The sequence below is a fragment of the Phacochoerus africanus genome, chromosome 14 (assembly GCF_016906955.1).
Source record: "Phacochoerus africanus isolate WHEZ1 chromosome 14, ROS_Pafr_v1, whole genome shotgun sequence".
In the NCBI taxonomy this organism is placed as follows: domain Eukaryota; kingdom Metazoa; phylum Chordata; class Mammalia; order Artiodactyla; family Suidae; genus Phacochoerus; species Phacochoerus africanus.
In genome coordinates this window covers 5,275,307-5,298,424 of record NC_062557.1, presented here as the reverse complement: position 1 = coordinate 5,298,424, position 23,118 = coordinate 5,275,307, and the positions used below count along the sequence as shown (strand labels likewise).

At 56.4% G+C, this 23,118-nt stretch overlaps 1 protein-coding gene across 4 annotated transcripts; it reads right to left on the bottom strand.

Annotated features, from left to right (window-relative positions):
• Positions 1 to 220: 220 nt before the first annotated feature.
• On the bottom strand, positions 221 to 22,636 carry EXOC7 (exocyst complex component 7). Of its 4 annotated transcripts, XM_047757031.1 has the most exons (20): positions 22,482 to 22,636; positions 22,226 to 22,291; positions 20,193 to 20,377; positions 19,891 to 19,996; positions 14,669 to 14,891; positions 11,369 to 11,536; positions 8,033 to 8,125; positions 5,555 to 5,700; positions 5,130 to 5,282; positions 4,745 to 4,843; positions 4,365 to 4,427; positions 4,007 to 4,073; positions 3,301 to 3,339; positions 2,594 to 2,659; positions 2,206 to 2,326; positions 1,968 to 2,063; positions 1,282 to 1,345; positions 1,008 to 1,049; positions 767 to 900; positions 221 to 393 (listed from the first exon to the last, which is right to left on the bottom strand). In XM_047757031.1, exons 1-20 carry the CDS (start codon positions 22,539 to 22,541, stop codon positions 291 to 293), a joined length of 2,094 nt encoding a protein of 697 aa, XP_047612987.1. In that variant the 5' UTR covers positions 22,542 to 22,636; the 3' UTR covers positions 221 to 290. The 4 variants fall into 4 exon arrangements, with proteins under 4 accessions (XP_047612987.1, XP_047612985.1, XP_047612988.1 ...); XM_047757029.1 differs by lacking the exon at positions 3,301 to 3,339; XM_047757032.1 differs by lacking the exon at positions 8,033 to 8,125.
• Between the last annotated feature and the right edge of the window lie 482 nt (positions 22,637 to 23,118).

Below are 23,118 nucleotides of genomic sequence, written 5' to 3'. Positions count from 1 at the left end.
CTCCTTCTCTGCCCTTCTGGTCTTGAAGTCATCACGGGGCCCCCACAGGCTGCGGTCAGGGTCACAAAACCCAGGCGCGGAGGAGGACCCCCCCACCCCGGGTTCTGGGGGCGCACGGGCTGGGTGGGGGACGGGGGCTTTGAGAGGAAGCGCAGACCAGGACTCGACGTGACGGAGGAAGACGGCTGTCTCAAAGGATGCCACGCTCCCGGGGCCCGAGGCTGGTTAACACGGGTTTATCTGTCCGGTAACATGGCTGGTCTGGCAGAGCCGGGCGGGGCGGCGGCCGCTCAGGCGGAGGTGTCAAACAGGCGATCAATCATGTCGCCCACCTGCTCCACGCGGTACTTGATGTACTTCTCGGGGTTCTTGGTGAAGGGCACGCTGCCATACCTGACCAGGCACCGGGGTCAGCTGGAGCGGCCCCCAGCTCCGGCTCAGCGCCCTCCTGATGGGGTGCCCCTGAGTGACGTCCACGTCTGACCCCGCACCAAAGCCCCGGGCACTGGATCTGCCCCCCAAACCCACCACCCTCCTTGTGTTTTCTTTCTTCTTCTTTTTTGGCTGTGCTTGTGGCATGTGAAAATTCCTGGGCCAGGGATTGAACCCGCATCACAGCAGTGACCTGGGCCGCGGCAGGGAAAATGCCGGATCCTTAACCACTAGGTCACCAGGGAACCCCTCCATGTTTTCTTGGAGAAGAGCGCAGAGGCCCAGCTGGGGCAGGGGGAGCGCAGGCCTGGGGAGACAGAGACTCAGGACTCACCTGTGCAGAAAGGCCCCGTAGGTCTCCTTCACGATGTTTTTCTGGGCTTGGCGGATCTTGTCTCTCTGCTCTGTGTCGGGAATGGCCCAGGCCTTCTGGATCTTGCACAGTTCTTCAAGGCCATCGTTGAAGCCCTGGCCGCCCAAAAGGTGGAAAAAGAAGTGACCCGGAGGCCAGTGTTTGGGTCTGTGTGGCTATAGCAGCAGCAGCGAGCAGGGGCGGGGAGAGGGTCCTGACTCACCTTAAAACGCTCCTTGATCACCTGCCGCTCCTTGTCCCGCAGCTGTGAGACAGAGAAAGCAGTCCTCAGAGCAGCGGCGCCCTTCCCCTGCTCCCTCCCCAAACACCAAGGCCAGCGCCCTCCTCCCTATCCCTGAGGTCCCATCCCGAGGGCCCCGGGCATCCTTTACTCTCTCAGGCCAGTTGGACGCTGGCTTGTCCGTTTTGTACCAGAGACACAACAGAAAGCATCGTGTCTGCCAGACACCCCTCCCCAGCCCGGCCCTTCAGCCCACCTTGACTCCGGGTTGGAACACAGGTAGATTCTTCTCAGTGAGGTAGTCAGTCACCTTTAACCAGCTGCCAGGCAGGGAGAGAAGCGGGGGCACGGAAGGGGCAGCCTCAGGCAGCTGCTCCTTCCCTGGGGCTGGATGGTTGGGGTTTTTTGCTTTTGTTTTTAATTTCTGGATCTACGGAGGGGAGGTGGGGAGGGAGGGAATCAATCTGGGTCACACCTAAGCAAAACAGAGCTCAGACTCGTCCTTGGGAAGAAAAATGTTCCATCTGCTCACTTTTAAAATAAAGAACAGGAAACTCAATACATTGAACCAGCGCTTTCAAGTACACTCACGTCAATATGCCTAATTAAGACAGAGAAGCAGATGAGAAAGAAAGGAGAGCGCGGAGGGCAGATAAATGAGAAGGAAGAGAGAGACACACTCCTGGGGAAGAAACGCACAAAGGGAGAGAGATGCCCAAACTAAGAAATAGGGGGAAAAAAAAAAAAGGCGTTCCCGCTGTGGCTCAGTGGTTAATGAATCCGACCAGCATCGCCCTGGGGGGCGGGGACTGGTGGGGAAGGGGGCTCTCCGCTCCACCCCGCGCAGGGGGGGGACCATCACAGGGGCCGTCACTGACCCCACTCCTGCTGGGCCCGGGGTGGTTCTGAGGCTGAGAAGGAAGGGGGCGGGCGGGTGCCCACCTGCGCTGGTAGGTCTGGATCTGCTGTTCGATGTGCTCCCGGTAGGAGCGCTCGGCAGTCTTCTGGGTCACGGCCACCAGCTGGATCAGCTCAGACCTGGGCGGGGTGGGGTTCAGGGGAGAAGGGGAGAGAGGAGAGGAGGACAGAAAGGCTGCTGGCTCCGCGGCCACGCCCGAGGGGCCCCGCCGGCCCCAGCAGGCCAGGCGGGGTGGGGGAGGCCCGGGCGGTGGCCGCTTACTTCTCCAGAGCCTTGAGGATGTAGTTGTAGTTGTTGTGCAGGAAGACGGCGCTCAGGGCCGGGTCCTCGTACACCTTGGACTTGCTCAGTAAGTTCAGCTGCAGGTTGCCCAGCACTTTACCTGCACAGGGAAGGATGCGGCCACGCCCACCAAGGCAGCTGGACCAAAGGGGGCCCACAAACCAACTCCCACCTGTCGCTCCTTGTCCCTCCCCATTCCAGAGCCCACGGACCTCAGGACCCTTGGGCCAGCCCCTGCAGACCCTGAACCAGAGGGGAGGCTACAAGTCTGAAGGTCAGGGGCGCTCAGGAGCAGGATGGGAAGAGCAGCAGAGCACAAAGGGGAGCGGCAGAGAGAGGCAGGGAGCTCGGGCGCGGGAGCACTCACAAATATAGGTGCTCAGCAGGCGCTTGCTGAACTCCGAGTTGTAGCTGGTGGCTGAGGAGCTGGTCTCTGCGAGAGGAGAAGGCCTGTTACTGCAGCCTGTCCCGGCCGCTGACCCTCTCTGGCCTCCCCTCACCCACGGAGCAGCTGGGTGCTGAGCCGCAGGGCTCCCTCCCGCCGCCAGGCGCTCCCTTGGGCCTCTTCCCATCATAGGATCAGCAGGAAGGCTGGCAGGACAGCAGGGGGCACGCCCTGAGCCCTAGCCCCAAATCAGATCCAGGCTGACTGGTTTCTACAAGGCTCTCTTATCCCAGGTGACAGCAACAGAGACTTAGAATAGGCTCTGCATGGCCTCCTGAACCCTCCTGAACAGCCCTCCTGAACGGACCTGCTGCTTGCACAGAGCAGAAGGCCAGCCGAGGGGCAAGTGGGGAGGGGGACAGGTAGGGGAGGGGGCCGGGAGGGGCTGGGCCAGCCTGGAGGGTGTACTGAGGGTGCTGGACACAGCAGGATCCTGCCTGGAGAAGCCCAGGGACAGAAAGTAGCCATCAGGGAGCTGAGAGGGTTGGGAACACGCTGAAGGAACCCGTGTCCCCTCTGACTCCTTCCCCAGCAGGTCCCGGGTCTGTCCAGGGGCCTCTGTCCCCAGGGAAACCTCACCCACGGGGCTCCAGAGGGGGAGGATGGGGCCACCGAGCCCTGCCGCTTACCTCGGGGGTCTAAAGGAATATTGTATGTGTCCCCAAGAACTACGGAGTGAGAGGCAGTGAGCACAGAGGGGAAGGGGGGGAGGAGAGACAAGGAGGGAGAAAGATGCGAAGTGCAAAAACAGGTTAGAAACGGCCGCGCCCTCCAGCCAGGCAGCCCCACTCCCCACGACGCCCAAACACAGGCAGCAGGGCAGCGTCACGCTGCACAAAGGGGACAGCGGGAAAACCGCAGGCCAGAGGCTGCTCCTTGGCTCCCTGCCCAAGCAACAGGGGTGAAAGGGGGAAGCCTGGGGACACCAGCAAGCTGCCCCAGGTCTCTGTGCTAACGCGCTAATCCCCCGAGCCCCAGTCCCGGGGCGGCCCTGAGATGCCGGCCCCTGACGGGGTCAACAGCGTGACACTCATTAGGAGGACAGGCGACACATGAGGAGCCGGGAAACGCAGGGCGGGAAAGGGCAGGAAGGGCACCTTCAAACAAGTGAATTCTCTCCAGAGTGAGGACAGCGGGAGGAGCCCAGAGGGGATGGAGGCCACGAGAGGTGGTCTAACCGCCCCCCCACCTTCCTGATGCTCAGCTCGGGGCGGGGGTGGGGGTGGAAATCTCCTCACCCAGAGGGGGCCAGTGCCCCTGGAGGGGGGCTAAGCCCACATCTCCAGGCAAGAGAGAGGAGTGGGGCCCCGGGCCCCGCTGGGAGGTGCCCAGTACCTTGGGAGGCCAGCATGGCGCCTGCTGTCTCCTGGAAGTCCAGGAGCTGCTGCAGGAAGAGGATGGCCTGCAGGGGCAGCAAACAGGTCCAGGAAGAAGGTCAAAGGCAGGACCCACCTGCCACGAGGCCAGGTCACGTCCCACGATTCACCCCTTCTGACCCCTCCGGGGCAGGTGCAGCACCAGGGGTCCGCCCAGTGGAAAGGGGGCTGCCAACTTTGTGCTTCACCCTGTGGGTCTGGCCTCTGGGTGCTGGCAGCACCAAGCGGGTCCCTCCTGCCATCTGGGCACCCTCGGTGAAGGCTCCGGGCCAGGATGGGCCCCCTCCCCGCCCTGGGTGTCCCCAGCCAGCACCTACGTTGCTTGTGAGTTCGTGCACGGTGCCATCCTTGGGCATGTTGTATTCTTTGTCTGGGTCATTCTGTGGGAAAAAACAGCCCCACTCCCTGAGACGGCTCCCAAGGAGGCCCTGAGCCCACCCCGCGCCGCCGGCAGGCTCCTGGCGCCACCTCTTGACAGACAGATGTCAGCACACCCCTCAAGCTCAAGGGCGACCTGACAAGTGAGGCAGGAGCTTCAAGCCTGGGGTGGGGGCCCCTGGAAGAAAGGGAGGCCCGTGGGTACTGGCAGGAGACCAGAGGCACAGCCCACTTCCCCCCCTTCCTTCCCGGAGGCCCGCTCTGGAGTTCCCAGGCCGGGTCACCGGCTGGCCTGGCGGCAGCGGAGAAAAAAGGGCACCTTGATGTTGTCGGCGAAGTCCTCCAGCGCTTTGGCTCCGACAGTCTCCATGGCGGTGATGAGGCCGGGCAGCTTGTTCTTGGTGCTGGCGGCCGTGCCCTGAGGAAGCACGTGGCTGCACAGGTGCCAGGGCCCGGGCCGCAGGCTGCACATGGAGCCCTGCTCCTTCCAGCTGCTTCCTGGCCCGTCACCCCAGGGGACTGTCTCTCTCCTTCACGCCCCCTGCGAGCCCCCCAGACGCCCCGGGCCCTGCGGAAGTGGCTGCCATTCATCCTCGGAGCCGGGGCATGGGAACCGAGAACCACAGTTCCCTTGGGAGGGTGCACCGGGCGGGGGGCAGGATTCCTCCCCGCCACTGTCCCCCAGGGCCTCCTCACCCACATACCTGGAGCACCTGGTCAAACTCTGGCTTGGTCTGCTTGAGGTGCCGCAGGATGGGGAAGACGGTGAGCACAGCCGAGAAGTCGTGCCGGATGATGGCCTTGCGGGCAGCGGCCACAATGTTCTCCCCTTCCAGCATCAGCCCGTCCAGGGCATCCTGAGGGAGCGGGGCCAGGGCAGGGCTCAGGGGAGGGGGCCGACGGCTGGTTCCCAGGGACGGCGAGGCCGCCGGGAGGAGCCGGGGGGGACGCTGGCCTCTGACGGGGAGGTCCCGACGGGGCACGGTGCCCAGGACAGACCCCCGGGATGGTGGGAAGGGTGGTGGGCTGGAGCCGAGGGCTGTGGACCACGGGCCTGGCCCAAACGCAAGCTTCTGCAGGGACGGCTCTTGCTGGGGCATCTGGTCAGGGCCCCGGGGCGGGGTGGGACCTGGATCAAAGAGTCGAAGGTCTTTTTCTGATGGTGCTCCGGGATGACGTCGGTCAGCAGCTGGTGCTCGCTCTGGGCCAGCTTGACGAAGGCGCTGACGCAGTGGATGTAGGCGTCGGTCTCCACGTCCAGCATGTCGTCTCTTCCTGGGGGGCGGGGGGGCGGGCAGCGTGGGAGCCTGAGCCACTGGTTTGGGGGGCAGCCCCTCTCCCTGCGGGGGGGAGGGCACGAGTCTCCCCAGCTCCTGGCCTCCAGCCAGACCAGCAGCAGACGAGGAGGGGGACTCTGCCGGCAGAAAGCTGAGAGGACTCCCGTGGGCCCAGCAGGGTCGGAGGGAAACACAGGGGCTGGGTCCAGCCTTGGCCCTAGCTTCCCTGTCAGCTCCACCACGGACAGAGTTTACACCCGAGTATTGGGTACTAGATGGAGAAAAGGCTAACACACGTCTGACCCCAGGACTGAGGATTCTGGATGGGACCAAAAGAGGTTGCCCAGGGACAGGCAAGTGGCAGTGTCCACCTCAAGGAGGCGGGCACCACCATCGTCTATCTCAGAAAACGCTGGCAGTCAACAGCCCAAGCCAGGCCTTCTAGAACATATAAAAAGGCGGTGGGCTCTGGTCCACGAGCCTAGGTGGCGTGGGGTCAAACCTGGAGAGGAGGCCCTGTGCACCCCAGAGAGAGGGCTCTCTGGTAGTCCCCAGGAGGAGACCAGATCCTTCTAGAGGAGGCTGGGGCAGGGGCGCCTGCAGGCAACCTGGTTCTGTGTGCCAAGGGATGGGCTCTGAGGAGGAGCCAGAGCCTTGGAGCCGATGCTGGAGTCAGGCAGTGGCGCTCCCTGCCCTCTCTGCCCGCCTTCCGAGAAGCGGCAACGTCTCCCCGGGCCCTGGGAGCCAGGTGTGCACTCCCATCTGGAGAGAGGCAAGGAGACAGACCGAGTGCCCAAAAGAGAGAAAGGGACCAGAGAGAGAGGGGGCGAGTAGGCCTGGCTCATCCTCGGAGCGGAGCGGCCCGGCTGGGGCTGCGTGAATGCAGTGGTGGCTGCCGGCGGGCTGGGCCGAGGGACTCAACTGCCAGCGGCCCATGCTTGTCAGTCGGGGCCTCAGACAGGTACTTAACTCGGAAATCATGCTGGTGACCTTTCGAGACGTCGGCCGTAAACACAGGCAGCATTTATCCAGGGGTGGGGAGGCTGCCTCTAGGGGGACTGGGAAGAAGCCCTCGATCTCTGGGGGGACGTGAGATGGGGTGTAGGGGAGGGGGCATGGGAGGGGGGGGCTCAGGGCCTCAGACCACGCTGGGAACAGCCATTTCAAGCCTGACGTGCAGTGCCCCGACCACCCTCAGGGGCTGGTTTCCCCAAGCCCGGAGCACCATGAAGGCATCGGAAGAGTTCCTGCCACTTCAGATGCTCGGCCCCAGGAGCTTTATCTCATCAGAGAGAGAAATGTCACTGCCAAGGGAATGGGGACAGCCTTCTTTTGTTCCCCAAGGCCACTCCTTTTTTTTTTTTTTTGCTTTTCAGGGCCACACCTGCGGCACATGGAAACTCCCAGGCTAGGGGTCCAATCAGAGCTGCCGCTGCCGACTGACGCCGCAGCCACGCCAATGTGGGATCCGAGCCACGTCTGCGACTTACACCACAGCTCACGGCAATGCCGGATCCCTGACCCACTCAGCAGGGCCAGGGATCAAACCTGCATCTTCACGGATGCTCGTCAGATTCGCTTCCGCTGTGCCACAACGAGAACTCCCAGGGCCGCTCTTTTGAAGGAGGGCCTGGTCTACCAGGGCAGGGCCATCCCTCCTCTGACGGGAAGGAGGGAGGGACACGGCATACAGGCTGCCTGTCCCCTTGTGGCACACGCTCCCCTATTTTTTTTTTAATGCCACACCTGTGGCATATGGACGTTCCCAGGCTAGGGGGTCGAATCAGAGCTACGGCTGCCGGCCTGTGCGGGATCCAAGCTGTGTTGGTGACCTACACCACAGCGCACGGCAACGCTGGATCCTTAACCCACTGAGCGAGGCTTAAGCGATCGAAGCCACGTGCTCATGGATACTGGTTGGATTCATTGCAGCTGAGCCACAGTGGGAACTCCACATGCTCCCCTTTCTAAAGGAGGCCTCGGATGGCTTGGTCCTGCCACTGCTGGTCTGAGCGTGAAAGGGCTGCCCCATAACAAAGAACTTTCTCTGAGTTCAAACAGGAGACAAGGACAGAGACAGGGTGGGGAGGGAGCGGGAAGCCTCGGGGAGGGCAGAGCTGCCGTCAGCCAGACAGGACCAGGCCGAGGGCCACGAAACCTGTCCCTGAGCCAGCGGCCCAGGGCCCTGCCGTTCCCACCCCGGCTCCCCTCTCAGGGTTGCTCCTGAGGCCCTCTGGGGGGTTGGAGGCTCTGCCCTGCCTCGGGAGTGGACACACAGAGGAGGAGGAGGGAAGAGGCAAGGAACACGGGGCGGAGGGTGGGGGGATTACCTTCCAGAGGAATGAGGTTAGAGCCCCCCTTTTTCCCATCTAGACCATGCTGGGAATACTGTTTCAGAAGGTTCTGAGCCTTACGGATCGTCCCTGTCACCAGAGCCACACAGAGAGAAGGTAAGAAGACCTGGGAAACGAGTGAGAGAAAACAGCAGCAGCCCCGACCTGCCCCAGGCCCACGCCCGTCCCCCAGGCCGCCCTCCCTGCAGGCCCCTCCCGGACCTCCACCCGCGGGAGGAGTTGCGGGAACGGAGGCGTTTCACTCCTCAGGTGGAGCTCCTGATTCTGCCGCTCACCCTCGTCATTCCAGATCTGAGCTCTTGTGTGTGTGTGTGTCTAAGCCCCCGCCTGCCGCATATGGACGTTGCCAGGCTAGGGGAGCTGCAGCTGCTGGCCTGCACACCACAGCCACAGAAATGCAGGATCCAAGCCACTCTGCCACCTACACCGCAGCTCGAGGCCATGCCAGATCCTTAACCCGCTGAACGAGGCCAGGGATCGAACCTGCGTCTTCATGGATGCTAGTCGGGTTTGTAACCCACTGGGCCACAAGGGGGAACTCCCGGATCTGAGTTCGTTTTCGGCAGTGCAGAGGGTGAAGGCGATGAGACGGGTAAGGATCCGTGGGAGGGGCCGACGATTAAAAACAGTGCTGAGCGGCACTGACTCAGAAGGCAGCGGCTCGGGACGGAGGGGCTGGTGCCCACTAGCTCTTACACCCAGAGGGCACAACCAGGTGGCAGAGCCTGGGGGCACTCCCCTCCCCCCACCCACCCTCCCCCTGCCGCTAGATGGCAGGCAGCCTTCTCTGGGCACGCTCAGTGTCAGGACGTGGCCAAACAGGAGTCCAATGGAGAGCAGAGCCTGGGAGTTGGTGAAATGGGATTGAGCTTCCCCAGGAGAGCAATGCCCAGGAGGGCAGGCTTGGAGACCCCCAGGCAGACTGGCCCCACACACCAGGGGAGTGACCTGAGCCACCAAAGCAACTGGGAAAAACGCAAAAGCCAAGAAGAAGCTAACAGAGGCCACCTCACGGACGGCTGGAGGGAGGGCAGCAGGAGCAAGCACACGCTCCAGGCACGGGGGCAGCAACCAACAGCTCGTGTCCCGAGTGAGAACAACGAAAGCAAAACCGCAGCGCCCGCAGCCTCTGGGTCAGCCGCCTCCGTGGGAACGAGACATCTCAGGGCAGAAACCGTGGGGAAATAAAACAGCACTGAAAACAGACACGCGCAGCTGTCCTGATAACCAGATGAACCGGGGCAGGGGAGGCAGCCCTGAGTGGGATCTGGTCCCTTTTCCCTGGAGACGCCCAGGTCCCCCACCGCATCTCTGAACACGGGGAGCCTGCTAGGGTCCTGGCAGCTCCCCAAAGGACTGAGGGAGAGGGGACGGTGTCTGGAGCGGCTCTGTTTGTGCCAACCACAATTAGTTACTCATGAGCCAGTGTGCGGCTCCAGCCCAGCACCTGTCTCGCTGTGTTCTCCTCCTTCAGCAAGTAGTCCTGCTAATGAGCGATTCAGATTCCCGCCCCACAACCAACTAGGAGCAGATGGGCCCGCCGGGCCATCAGGAGCCTCGCCAGCACACTGGCATGTATGTGGGTCGGGGACGCTGATCTGGCAGCCGCTAAAGCCATCAGGCACCCAGTTACCACGGATGTCGTTGAGGCTGGTGTCTCATTACCCCCAAGGCCACCCTGCCCCTCTCCTCAAGAGCTGGGGGCCTGCCTCTAGCTCCCAACATCGGACCTGAGCCCCAAGGTTCCGGACAACCCTTGAAACCCCAAAGAAACCAGAGGGACGCTCACAGCCAGCGTTTTCCTCCTGGGGCTACAGGGCTGGGATGGATTAGCTCCACTGGGAGCCCAGAGATCAGATCTCTGGTCCCTGCATGGCCAGCAGCATCCTGCATGTGGCCTGGGTCCCAGGCCTCCAGGGGTCCCAGAGGAGACAGAGGGGAAGAAAGCACAGCCCGGCCGGGGCCCAGCAGCCTCGTGGAGACAGCCGCAGCCCAACGCACAAGGCACAGGCACGAACCAGGCCTCGAGCAGGCAGCTGCGGCCGCCCTGGCTGGCTTGTAGAGTCCCTGACCGTGGCAGGTTCTCCGAGGGAGCAGCCAGGAGAGCCAAGCTGGAGGGGAAGGCTGTGCACTTTCTGCTGGGCTGCCCAGCCTCTGGACCTCGATGCAGTGCCTCTGCGGGCAGCCTCTGCCATTTCTCTAAGCCCTGAACAAAGCCCTGAGGAGGAGCAGATGCTCAGGCCACTGTGAGCAGATCTCCTGCTCTTTGAGAGGCCGGGCAGCTCGGGAAAACACTGTCCCAAGGGACGGGTCCCAGAGCAGCTGGACGGGGTGGGCGAAAGTGGGAGCAGCCCCAGGGCTCGCTGGCTCTCTCTCCTGGTGCCTGCAGCCCCTCCGCTGGAACCCCCCACCCCGGCCTCTCAAAGGCAACCCCTCTCAGCAGCCAGAACAGCCAGGCTTGCCAAGCCGAAGCTGACACACAAGGACACTGTCACCTGGAGCAGAGACTACAGGGGACAGGATGATGGGAAGAAGGAAAGACTGAGCTGTTCGCCCAGGCCAACCAACAACCCACAGCCCAGGCCTCTTCCACCTCAATGCCTCTCCCTCAACTCTCCCACCGCAAGGTACCAACTTCTTGCGGAGCCCAAAAGCCAGGTGAGGATCTTTGGAGAGGATGGCCTGGGATGGTTTTCTTTCTGGACTGACTGTAAAAGCATAAACTTTCCTGTATCTACTTTTTTTTTTTGGCCATGGCTGAGGCATGTGGAAATTCCCAGGCCAGGGATCGAACCTGCGCCACAATAGTAACCAGAGCCACAGCAGTGACAACACCAGATCCTTAACCCTCTGAGCCACCAGGGAACTCCTCTGCTCTCCACTTCTTAGCTACTCTGGCTTTCTGGGAGGTGAAGGCTGCAGTGCCCGCCCCTCGCCCTGCACCCCTGACACCCTGCCCCAATCTCACAGCTGGGTGGCAGCAGCATGCCTGGCCTCCCAACAGGACACTAGAGGGAGAGGACAGGGGCCCAATAAGTGGCTCTGCTCCGGCACCCCTGTCACCCCACGTCTCCGTGCTGTGACCCTCCACTCCAAGGACACTTATATAAGCCCTAGACTCGGCTGGGTGGAGAGAGGAGCTCTCTTGGGGGGCGGACACCCACCTGCTGTCCTGTGCCCCTACAGTCAGGGGCTACCGTGAGGACAAACCCTAGGGCCCTGGCGCCGCCCATCCCGGGGTGGGTGGCCAAAGGCCACCCAGGTCCCACAGCCTTCTGGCGGGTTCTGAAGTGGGCCAGGGCGGGGGCTCACCTGGCCGCTTGACTGGCTTCTTGGTGGGTGTGTCTTTCCTCTTGTTGGGGATGGCGGGGGAGTAGGGAACCCCAGAGGAGGAACTGCTCTTCCGGAAGTGCTCCTTCAGGCCTTTGATGGAGCGGTCCAGCTGGCTCGAGCGGATCTGGTAGTAGACGTTCATGAAATCTGCGGACAGACGGGTGACAGCTGGGGTCCCTGCCTCTGCCAGACCCCGGGGCCTCCCTCCCCCGCCAGAGGCAGCTCCAGAGGGCAGCAGCAGGCCCGCTCTTTCCACTTGCAGACCCTTTCCCAGCAGCCTCGTGGCCTCGTCCTGCATCTGGAAAAGCCTTAAAAGGGAAAACATTTCCCCACAGAACCAATAATTCGTTGTAAGTTCTGAAGGTGAGGGTTTTTTTTTCTTTTAGAATTTTTTTTTTGTCTTTTGTCTTTTTGTTGTTGTTGTTGTTGTTGTTGCTATTTCTTGGGCCGCTCCCGCGGCATATGGAGGTTCCCAGGCTAGGGGTTGAATCGGAGCTGCAGCCACCGGCCTACGCCAGAGCCACAGCAACGCGGGATCCGAGCCGCGTCTGCAACCTACACCACAGCTCACGGCAACGCCGGATCGTTAACCCACTGAGCAAGGGCAGGGACCGAACCCGCAACCTCATGGTTCCTAGTCGGATTCGTTAACCACTGCGCCACGACGGGAACTCCTAGAATTTTTTTTATTATAGTTGATCTACAACGTTCTGTCAATTTCTGCTGGGCAGGTAAGTTTTTTAGATTTTAAGAAAATAGAAAATTAGCATCCGGATTCAACTTGGTAATGCATTCTTTTTTATCTTTTTCAGCCACGCCCACGGCACATGGAGGTTTCTGGGCCAGGGATCAAATCTGAGTTGCAGCTGCGAACCACGCCATCGCTGTGGCAACGCTGGGTCCTTAACCACTGCGCTTGCTGGGGATTGAACCTGCGCCACCACCGGATCCTTAATCTACTGTGCCACAGCGGGCACTCCTCGACTTGGTAAATTTATAGGTGGTAAAGAGACAACGAATGTCATTGAGTGAAAAAACACACCATCTCTTTAGCCATGAACAAAGTGCAAATTTAAAAAAACTAGAGGACGGTGGCAGCCCTGTTAAATAGCTAAGATAAGCAAAATTAATGAAGAAGAAATAACTGCAGGATTGTCAACAGACAACAGACTGGTCCCATCTACCTGGAGAGGAACTTGAGACGGCAAGAAGGTTACAGATCTGTTCAGACAGTTCTACCTGATAACCGTACCTTTGAGAAAATACCCCCAAAGAACTCCCTAAATAAGAAGAGCAATGGGAGTTCCCGTCATGGCACAGAGGAAAGGAATCTGACTAGGAACCATGACATTGCAGGTTCGATCCCCCCTGGCCTCGCTCAGTGGGTTAAGGATCTGGTGTTGCCATGAGCTGTGGTGTAGGTCACAGATGTGGCTTGGATCCTGCGTTGCTGCAGCTGTGGGGTAGACTGGCAACTGTAGCTCTGATTCAACCCCTAGCCTGGGAACCTCCATATGCCATGGGCGCGGCCTTAAAATGCACCAAAAAAAAGAAAGAAAAGCACGCCACACAAGCATACTCACTGAGGTTCACTATTTACCAACACCGGAAAACTGGACAATCCAAAAATGCAAACGAGCCTGGAGAAGTATGGATGCTGTGGTACATTTCAGCAGGTCCCAACAAGTGTGTCCCAAGGAACCCCATGTGAAAAACGGACCAGTGCACAGAGGCTCTGGCCGAAGGGGGTTGAGGGGTCTGAAGGCGGCCACTGGCCTCTCTCTTATCCCAAGGGAGCTCCTGAAAAGCTCCCACGAGCCCTCGGCTCCCACGGAGCAGCTTGTGAGCCACAAATGTGACTGCATGGTTAGGAGAGGCTGTCCTGAGACTCAGCAGCACACAGCCCCAGTGGGAAGGCAGGGGCAGTGATGACACACTCTGACAACTTGATATGTGTGCAAATTAACAGAGAGAAGAGGAGTTCCCATTGTGGCGCAGTGGAAACGAATCCGACTAGGAACCATGAGGTTGTGGGTTCGATCCCTGGCCTCAATCAATGGGTTAAGGATCCAGTGTTGCTGTGGCTGTGGTGTAGGCCGGCAGCTACAGCTCTGATTAGACCCCTAGCCTGGGAACCTCCATATGCCGTGGGTGCGGCCCTATAGAGACAAAAGACAAAAACAAAACAAAAAACAGAGAAAAGAAGAGTTTAGAGACTAAAAAGCTTAAAATTGAATATTCATTAGAATTTTAGGGGTTTTGTTTCTGTTTTTGGCTGCACCTGTGGTATGTGGAAGTTCTGGGGCCAGGGACTGAACCCCCGCCACAGCAGTGACCCAAGCTGCTACAGTGACAACACTGGATCCTTAATTAACCACAAGAGAACTTCTGAGATTTTGTTGTTGTTTTTTAATTTTTGTTTAACTTAGGATTTTTTTTTTTTTTTTAAGTCTGGGACTGGCTAAAGAAATGATGGTACCACCACACCATGGAATATTATGCAACCATTAAAAACAGTGAAGCAAATATACATGTAATGATATGGAAAATTCTCAAGGCATATCACTAAGTTAAAAACAAAAGTCAAAAAAACAACATAGGACAGAGGATGGCATGTGCTCCTTCCCACCTGGGGATGAGGAGAGGAAACCCCACATACATATTCTCTGTGTCTGTCTCTCTCTCTCTCACACACACACACACACACACACACAGAGTTGCATACCATTTTTCGGAAGGGTATAACTAATCTCAACAGCACTCATCTTTGGTTTATGACACTGTAAGTATCAGGGAAGTGGGGAGGTGGACTTAACGCTTTTCACCTAAGCTTTGCTGTGCCATTTGAATTTTTTTCCCCTCATTAAAGTTCCTGGGCCAGGGATTGAATCTGAGCTGCAGCCGCCACCTATGCCACAGCTGTGGCAACAATAGCTCTTTAGCCCACAGCACTGGGCCGCGGGTCGAACCTGTGCCTCCACAGCAATCCAAGCTGCTGCAGAGACAATGTTGGATCCGGGACCCCCGAGCCATAACGGGACCTCCTGAAATTTTTATAATTAATCCAAAAAATTAAATAAATAGGCAAGTTAGGTATATGAAGAAATGCTTGGGGTGAGCTAGACTCTCAATTTGATACATAAGCTACAAATTTATTACTCATATTGCTTCCTACTGAACTCCTTTTTCTTCAAAGAAATGCAGGTGGATGAGAGACACCGACGGGGAGAGGCCCCCTCCTCCGGCCCCGCGTGGGGCCCTGCTGCCCGGGCGTCTCACCTTGGTTGCGGCCGTATTCCACCAGCCAGCGGGCGATGCGGATCACGTCCCGCAGCACGCTCTCAGGCAGGTGCTCCAGGGGCACCTCGTCCGGCACCTCCAGGTCGTCCTCGCCACTGATCAGATCCAGGATGAGCACGGGGGACACGACCTTGCTGTGCCGGGTCATCAGGCTGCGGAACTCAGACTCCAGCGACTCCTTCCCCCGCTCAAACAGCAGCTTCTGCGGGGTCAGGGAGGGAGGGAGGGAGGGCTCGGCTGCTGCTCCAGAGCTCAGCTGGCCCTCGCCTCCCCACCCTCTCCCTTCGCCTTCCTGATCCTGGGCCTCGGCCCTCCCTGCCTTCACTTCCTTCTTGCCGGAGAAGAAATGCTGGGAAGTCTTCCTCGATCATTTCTTTTGCCTTGTGTACTCTTAAAATGGACACTCGGGTGAAACTCAGATATTTGCTTTACAAATATCAGCAGATGATTTTCTCGCTGCACCATTCATTTGTGTTCTTGCTTGAAAAGGTTTTGCAGGGAGTTCCTGTCTTGGCGCAGCGGAAACAATCCGACTAGGAACCATGAGGTTGTGGGCTTGATCCCTGGCCTTGCTCAGTGGGTTAAGGATCCGGCATTGCTGTGAGCTATGGTGTAGGTCGCAGACGAGGCTCAGATCCCGCATTGCTGTGGCTGTGGCGTGGGCCGGCGGCCATAGCTCCGGTTGGACCCCTGGCCTTGGAACCTCCATGTGCCACAGGTGTAGCCGTAAAAAGACAAAAGACAAAAAAAAGAAAAGGTTTTGCAGAAGAAGAAAAACAGATACACTGGACTATGTCAAGTTCAAAACTTTCATGCTGCAAATGATACATGAAAAAAGTGAAAAGGGAGTTCCCGTAGTGGCTCAGTGGTAAGGAACCTGACTAGTAACCATGAGGACACAGGTTCGATCCCCCACCTTGCTCAGTGGGTTAACGATCCGGCATTGCCGTGAGCTGTAGTGCAGACTGGCAGCTGTAGCTTTAATTTGACCCCTGGCCTGGGGACTTACTTCCATGTGCCGCAGGGGTGGCCCTAAAAAAGGCAAAAAAAAGAAAAAGAAAAAGTGAAAAGTGAAAAGACAACCCATGGAATGAGAGAAAATGCTTGCAAACTGTGTATGTGATGGGAGACAGGTATCCAGGGCAGGTAAGAGACCTGGAAGCAGAAGTCCACACCACAGCAGGTGCCCAGGGTGCCATGCAACACTGTTCATGACAGCCCCAAAGGGGTGTGTCCACCAGCGAGGAACGGATGCATGAAACGTGGCAGATGCTTACACTGCAGTAGGATTCGGCCACGCGATGGAAGGAGGCACTGACACGGGCCGCCACATGGAAGGACCTTGAAAGCGCTCTGCTGAGTGAAGGCCAGACGGGAGAGGTCACGTATACTGCAGGCTTCCAGTTACATGAGAGGTCCAAAACAGGCAACATTTTCCTTTTTTTTCTTTCGAGGGCTGCACCCGCTGCATATGCTGGTTCCCAGGCTAGGAGTCGAATGGGGGATACGGCTGCTGGCCTACCCCACAGCCACAGCGATGCGGGACCTGAGCATCAGCAACCCACACCAGAAGTCCCGGCAATGCCGGATCCTCAACCCACCAAGCGAAGCCAGGGATCGAACCCGCATCCTCATGGATGCTAGTCGGGTTTGTTAACTGCTGAGCCAGGAAGGGAACTCCCCAAACAGGCAAATTTAGAGAGAGGAAATAGAGCAGTGATCATCAGAGGCTGGGTGGACGGGGAGGGCAGGGAAGAAGAGTGACGGCCAGTGGGTTCTGGTTTTTGGGGGGGGGACGGGAACGTTGTAAAGTTTATTCTGGTGATGTCGCACAACTCTGCGATTACACTAGGACCAATGAATGTGATATTTTAAGGGGGCAAATTTTACGGTACGTGAATTCTATCTCAATAGAGATGTTTTAATTTGGGTTTTTTGTTTGTTTGTTTCTTTCTTTGTTGTGGCCACACTTGCAGCCTGCGGAAGTTCCCAGGCCAGGGATCAAACCTGTGCCACAGCAGTAGCCAGAGCCGCAGCAGGGATGATGCCAGATCCCTAACCTGCTGAGCCACCAGGGAACTCCTGAAGATGTTGTAAAAACAGAGGACCTGGAGTGTTTCTGCTCAAGTGAAAAGGAAGCCCCTCGGGGGGGAGGGAAGGAAGGGGTGAACCCGAGGTTTTGTGCTGTTTGCATTCTCCTCGAGCCCACTCGCACACCCGAGTTCTGGCACAGAGCTCTTCACTCTGTGATTGAAACCTGGTGGAGACCCGCAAGAACAAAGGTCTCCAGTCCCCGACTTGCCAATTTCTGAGTCCAGGCTTCCCATCCATCAGCACACTGGTTATACTGGTGTGTTCCCACCGGGGGTAACTGGTGCACCAAGGTATTGATCTCATCAGTCCCCCGGGTAGCCAACGGGCTAGTTACCACCGGCTAGTTACCAGTTTACCCCAGTGTGCCATACAAATATTCCCATTTCTGATGGAGACCATTCTGGAAGATAAGCTGGGAAGCACTGTTCTTCTTCTCCTTTTTTGCCTTTTTAGGGCCGCACCCACAGCATATGGAAGTTCCTAGTCTAGGGGTCAAGTCAGAGCTGCAGCTGCTGGCCCACACCACTGCCAGGAGCAACACCAGATCAGAGGCACATCTGCCACCTACACCACAGCTTATGGCAATACCAGATCCGTAACTCACAGAACACATCCTCATGGATACCAGTCGGGTTCTTAACCTACTAAGCCACAACGGGAACTCTGGGAAGCACTGTTTTGAGTGAGAGCTTCCTGGGTGGGAGAAAGGCGTTTCCCATCTTTGGTCCTGAGCCTATCCCGTCTTCTGGTTAAGACCCATACCTCTGGGCTGGAGCTGTGATGCCACCAGGAAGCTGGGCCAGGTGACTTGGTCCAAGGTGGCCTTCCCTCCAATGTTCCTCACCCACTCGGACCTCTGCGCCCCCCATCTCTCTGGTGGCATTCTCTCCATTCCTCAGTGCGCTGCGTGCACCTCACGCCCCAGCCCTACTCCATCTCCCTCTAGTGACCTAAAGACCCCAACACTTAAACACAAAGATATAACACAAAAAAGCTGAATACAGACATGTGAATGCAGGTTCCTTGGGTAGTCAAATTCACAGGGTCAGAAAGAAGAGGGATCCCAGAATGAAACCCACGTACCTACAGTCAGCTAATCTATGACAAAGAAGGCAAGAATATACACCGGAGAAAAGACAGTCCCTCCAATAAGTGGTGCTGGGAAAACTGGACCGCCACATGGAAAAGAATGAAATTAGAACACTTCCTAGCACCATACACAAAAATAAACTCAAAATGGATTAAAGACTTAAATATAAGACCAGACACTCTTAGAGGAAAACACAGGCCAAACACTCTCCGACATAAACCACAGCAATATCTTCTCGGATCCACCTGCTAGAGTAATGGTAATAAAAACAAAAAATAAATGGGACTTAATTAAAGTTAAAAGCTTCTGCACAGCAAAGGAAACCCTAAACAAAACAAAAAGACAACCCACAGAATGGGAGAAAATACTTGCAAATGAAGCCACTGACAGGGGGTTAATCTCTAAAATTTATAAGCCACCTCCTGCAGCTCAATACCAAAAAAAAAAAAAAAAACCACCCCATCAAAAAATGGACAGAAGATCTCAACAGACAATTCTCCAAAGAAGACATACAGATGGCCAAAAAACACATGAAAAGGTGTTCAACATCACAAATTATTAGAGAAATGCAAATCGAAATCACTACGAGGTACCACCTTCCACCAGCCAGAATGGCCATCATCCAAAAGTCTACAGACAATAAGTGCTGGAGAGGGGGTGGAGAAAAAGGAACCCTAGCACACTGTTGGTGGGATTGTAAATGGGTGCAACCACTGTGGAAAGCAGTCTGGAGATTCCTCAGAAAACTAAACATAGAACCACCATTTGATCCAGCAATCCCACTCCTGGGCATCTATCCAGAGAAAACCACGACTCGCAAAGACACATGTACTCTGATGTTCATTGCAGCACTGTCTGCAAGAGCCAAGACATGGAAACAACCTAAATGTCCATGGACAGAGGAGTGGATCCAGAAGAGGTGGTACATATACACCATGGAATGTGACTCAGCCGTTAAAAGGAAAGAAATAATGCATCTGCAGCAACATGGATGGACCTAGAAATGGTCATGCTAAGTGAAGTCAGTCAGACGGTGAGACACCCACATCAAATGCTCTCACTTACGTGTGGAATCTGAAAAAGCAATGAGCTTCTTTGCAGGACAGACACTGAAGAACTTAGGGTTTCCAAAGGGGACAGGGTGGGGGTGGGGGGTGGGCTGGGGGTTTGGGATGGAAACGCCATACAATCCGGTTGTGAGGATCACGGCGCAACGACAGACATAATAAAATTCACGGCGGAGTTTTTAAGAAATAAATTCAAAAAAAGAAGAGTGATGATGGCCAGGGTTGAGGGAGAGGAGAAAGGGAGCTATTGTTGAATGGCTACTGAGTTTCAGTCTGAGATGATGACAAGAATTCTGGAGATGGTTGTACAAAAATGTGAATGTAGTCCATGTCACTGAATTATTCACCGAAAAATGGATAAAATGGTAATTTTTTTTTCTTTTTGGCTGTGTCTGAGACATGTGGAAGTTCCAAGGCCAGGGGTTGATCCTGCTACACAGCAGCAACCTGAGCTGCTGCAGTGACAACACCAGATCCTTAACCTGCTTCACCGCAAGGGAACTCCCCAAGATGGCAAATGTTATGTGAGGTATTTTTTGCTACAATAAAAAAAACCAATGCATATATAAAAATCAAAGGTTAAGGAGTTCCCATCGTGGCGCAGTGGTTAACGCATCCGACGAGGAACCATGAGGTTGCGGGTTTGATCCCTGGCCTTGCTCAGTGGGTTAAGGATCTGGCATTACCATGAGCTGTGGTGTAGGTCGCAGACGCGGCTATGTTAAATGTATATTGCATATATAACTTATAATTTAAATTATTAAAATGTAATGGAAAGGTCTATCTGTAATTCCTGAGATGGAGCTCTGAGTGCCCACCATGCGTGTCGTATGCTCTATATTTCTGTTCTGTCTCTTACATTCTCCTTTAAGCTGATCCAGGGTCTCTCCTGAGACCATGGCAGGGACTGGTGTCCCCAAACCTGTCACATCACTCTGCTGGCCTCTTACCACTTTGTTGAGCTCTGGGCTGTCTGGGCTGTTGTCCTGGAAATACTCCACAGCCTTCTGAATCTTGGCCATGCTTCCCAGGTACTCCTCCAGCCTCCCTGTGGGGCTGGAAAGGAAAAGAGCTGTATCAGCCTGGGCAGGTGGAAGATGAAGAGGGAGGGCCCCAGGAATGATACCTGGACAGGGGAGAAGAGAATTCACCCAGGCGACCCAAGGTTCAAGTGTGTTCTACCCCCTCTTCCAAGGCCTGGGGTGGCTGGCCTGGGAGGCGTTAGGCAGGTGACCCCCCGGCCCTGGCTCACCCCTCCCTGATGAGCCTCTCAGTGTCACTGGCCACATGGTAGTAGCTAATGACGTGGTCCAGACAGGAGAGCGTCTTCTCAACATTCTCCTGCAGCCGCTGCAGGTTCTCCGTCTGTTTGTGCACGGGGATGATGGAATTCTCCAGCTTCATGAGGCGACTCTCGAAGGACGACAGGATAGACACCTGCGGGGGGAGGGCAGCCCCGTGCTCGCAGACCGCTGGGTGGTCCCCAAGCCGCTTCTGCCACCCACCGGGTCTTTGGCATTTGCTGCCTTTTTCTACGGTTTTCTAGACAACCAGGCCCATGAGGGAAGGGACGGGGACATCTCTTCCCCACTGTATCCCCAGCAGCTACCGCGTGCCCGGCACACAGGAGGTAGCCCACATCAATTAATGTGAAGGCAAGCCAGGCATGAAATTAATTCCTCCACAGATAATCACTTCAGAATGCTTCTCGTCCACCCTCCGAAGCCAAATCTCAATTTCTATTCTCTCTGGAGCGTTCCTAGACTGAACAGGAAGTAGTTTCATACAGAGGAGCCTCAAATGCATTGCTGGTACCTTCCTAACCCTTTCTAAGGGTGAATTTCATTAAATAAGAACTAGCAGGAGTTCCTGTGATGGCGCAGTGGTTAACGAATCTGATTAGGAACCATGAGGTTGCGGGTTCGGTCCCTGGCCTTGCTCAGTGGGTTAAGGATCCAGCATTGCCATGAGCTGTGGTGTAGGTTGCAGATGAGGCTGGGATCTGGTGTGGCTGTGGCTGTGGCTGTGGTGTAGGTCAGCAGCTGCAGCTCCGATTAGACTCCTAGCCTGGGAACCTCCATATGCCACAGGAGCGGCCCTAGAAAAGACAAAAAGAAAAAAAGAAAGAACTAGTAGTTGCTGACTGTGTTACTAAACAGCCTGTGCTTTTCCGGTCTCCTCTAGGAATAAGGAAGAAACTCATACTTATTGACACGTCCCTTTGCGATAGCTTCTGTGACCTTCAGAGCTATGGGAGGCTGGCATCATCTCTGTTTCAGCTGACAAGTTAACTGAGGCTCAGAGTTAGTTACCTGTCAGCAAGCTATACACGGACAAGTGGAGGGGCAAGGACTAGATCCCAGATCTGACTTCAGAGCTCATTTTACTCCTAAAGCCCTCTGGAGTGAAAGGTGAGTCAGTAATCTCAGAAGGGGTAACCTGCCACTCCTGGGCATCTATCCAGAGAAAACCATGACTCGAGAAGATACATCTACTCCATTGTGCACTGCAGCACTATATACAATAACCAAGACATGGAAACAACCTAAATGTCCATGGACAGAGGAGTGAAAAACGAAGATGTGGTCCATATACACCATGGAATATGACTCAGCCATTAAAAGGAAAGAAAGAACGGCATTTGCAACAACATGGATGGACCTAGAAATGATCATGCTACGTGAAGTGAGTCAGACGGTGAGACACCAATATCAAATGCTCTCACTTACGTGTGGAATCTAAAAAAAGGACACAATGAACTTCTTTGCAGAACAGATACTGACTCGCAGACTTGGAAAAACTTACCGTTTCCAAAGGAGACAGGTTGGGGGGTTGGAGGGATGGGCTGGGGGTTTGGGATGGAAATGCTATAAAATTTGGTTGTGATGATAGTTGTACAACTATAAACGTAATAAAATTCACTGAGTTAAAAAAAAAAAAAAAGAAGTGGTAACCTGGCCATCCTACCCTCACTTGAATTGAGGGTGACACATGGCCAGCATCCAACCCACTTAAGTCAGTCTCACTAAGTGTTTGCAGAAGGAGAGAAGGAAAAATGGAGAACTTAGGCAGAAAGCAGAAAGTCCAGGCCAGCAGGGACTGCAGCATCTGAGGCCAAGGGGCTGACAAGGGGTAAGAGACATGCCACACTGCTGCGGGAGAAACCCACGCGTTACGGCTGTCACTACCCAGACCAGAACCCCAGCCCTTAGGTCCAGGCACGACCGGGTCGCAGGGTCTCCTCCAGCGCCTGGAAGCCTCCCCAGCTGAGGAGGGGTTACTCACCATGTTCTTGGTGAGCTGGTCGCTCTTCTCCAGACTGTCTCGGATGAAGGACAGCGTCTCCTCCTCCTGGGGGGAGCGCAAAGGAGGACATCACCAGAAGCCGGAGGCTAAAGGAGCTCACCGCTCCCGTGGTCTCGCCCCCTACTCAGTCTCCTCGCAGGGAGTGTCCCCTTCCCACTCCTGACGCCTCCCTGGGTGGATGCCTGGCCCGGATCTCGGCCCCTTCCCCTCCCCCGCCTCCCAGTGCCAGCCCCACCTGCTTCAGCTTGTCCTCGATCTCCCGCCGCCGGGCGGACGCCTCCTGCGGGGGGATCATGGCTTCGACTCTGCGGCTCCCACTGCCCAGTACCTCGTCCCAGCTGACCCTCTCGGCTCCCGTTCCTGTCACACCTACTTCCGCCCGTGGCCCCGCCCCGGGGCACGCTAGTGGTGCCATGTTGGGAGTGGCAGGTAGAAGTGCGCCTGCGTAGAACTCAGTACAGCGGGCTGGAGTGGCCATCTTGAGTGTGGCAGGGAGGTGTGGCCTGGATTCTCCTAGGTGAGGGGATTGCTGCTCTCATCAGAGAAGGTTCTCCGGTGGTGTTTTGTCCTGTCGCTGGCAGAACAGTAACAGCTCACTTGGTCGTCTTCGGGGGAAGGTTTACGCCTTTCACAAAATCAATGACGAACTCCTTTCTCCAGATCGAAGTCTGAATCCAGGCACCAATGTCGCCTTTCCCACAAAACGCAGCACAGAGCTTGTCACACACTAGATACCTAATTGTGCCCATTTAATGAACCAAGGACCTGTGTAGTGTCCCTCTTTGGCCCTAAAAGCTCACGGAACAGGCCCAGTGTGCAAGTAACTAGGTTTTGCTGTGGATCCAGAGCATCCGTACCTGCAGTAACCTTGA

Bases quoted from the DNA above. Each gene is read 5' to 3' on its own strand.
- EXOC7 (XM_047757031.1), bottom strand. From the start codon at position 22,541: ATGATCCCCCCGCAGGAGGCGTCCGCCCGGCGGCGGGAGATCGAGGAC. The intron at 14,892-19,890 runs GTAAGAGGCCAG...CTGACCCCGCAG, and splicing joins GCCCAGAGCTCAACAAAGTG to AAGCTGCTGTTTGAGCGGGG. The intron at 1,346-1,967 runs GTGGGCACCCGC...CCTGCCTGGCAG, and splicing joins ATCCAGACCTACCAGCGCAG to CTGGTTAAAGGTGACTGACT.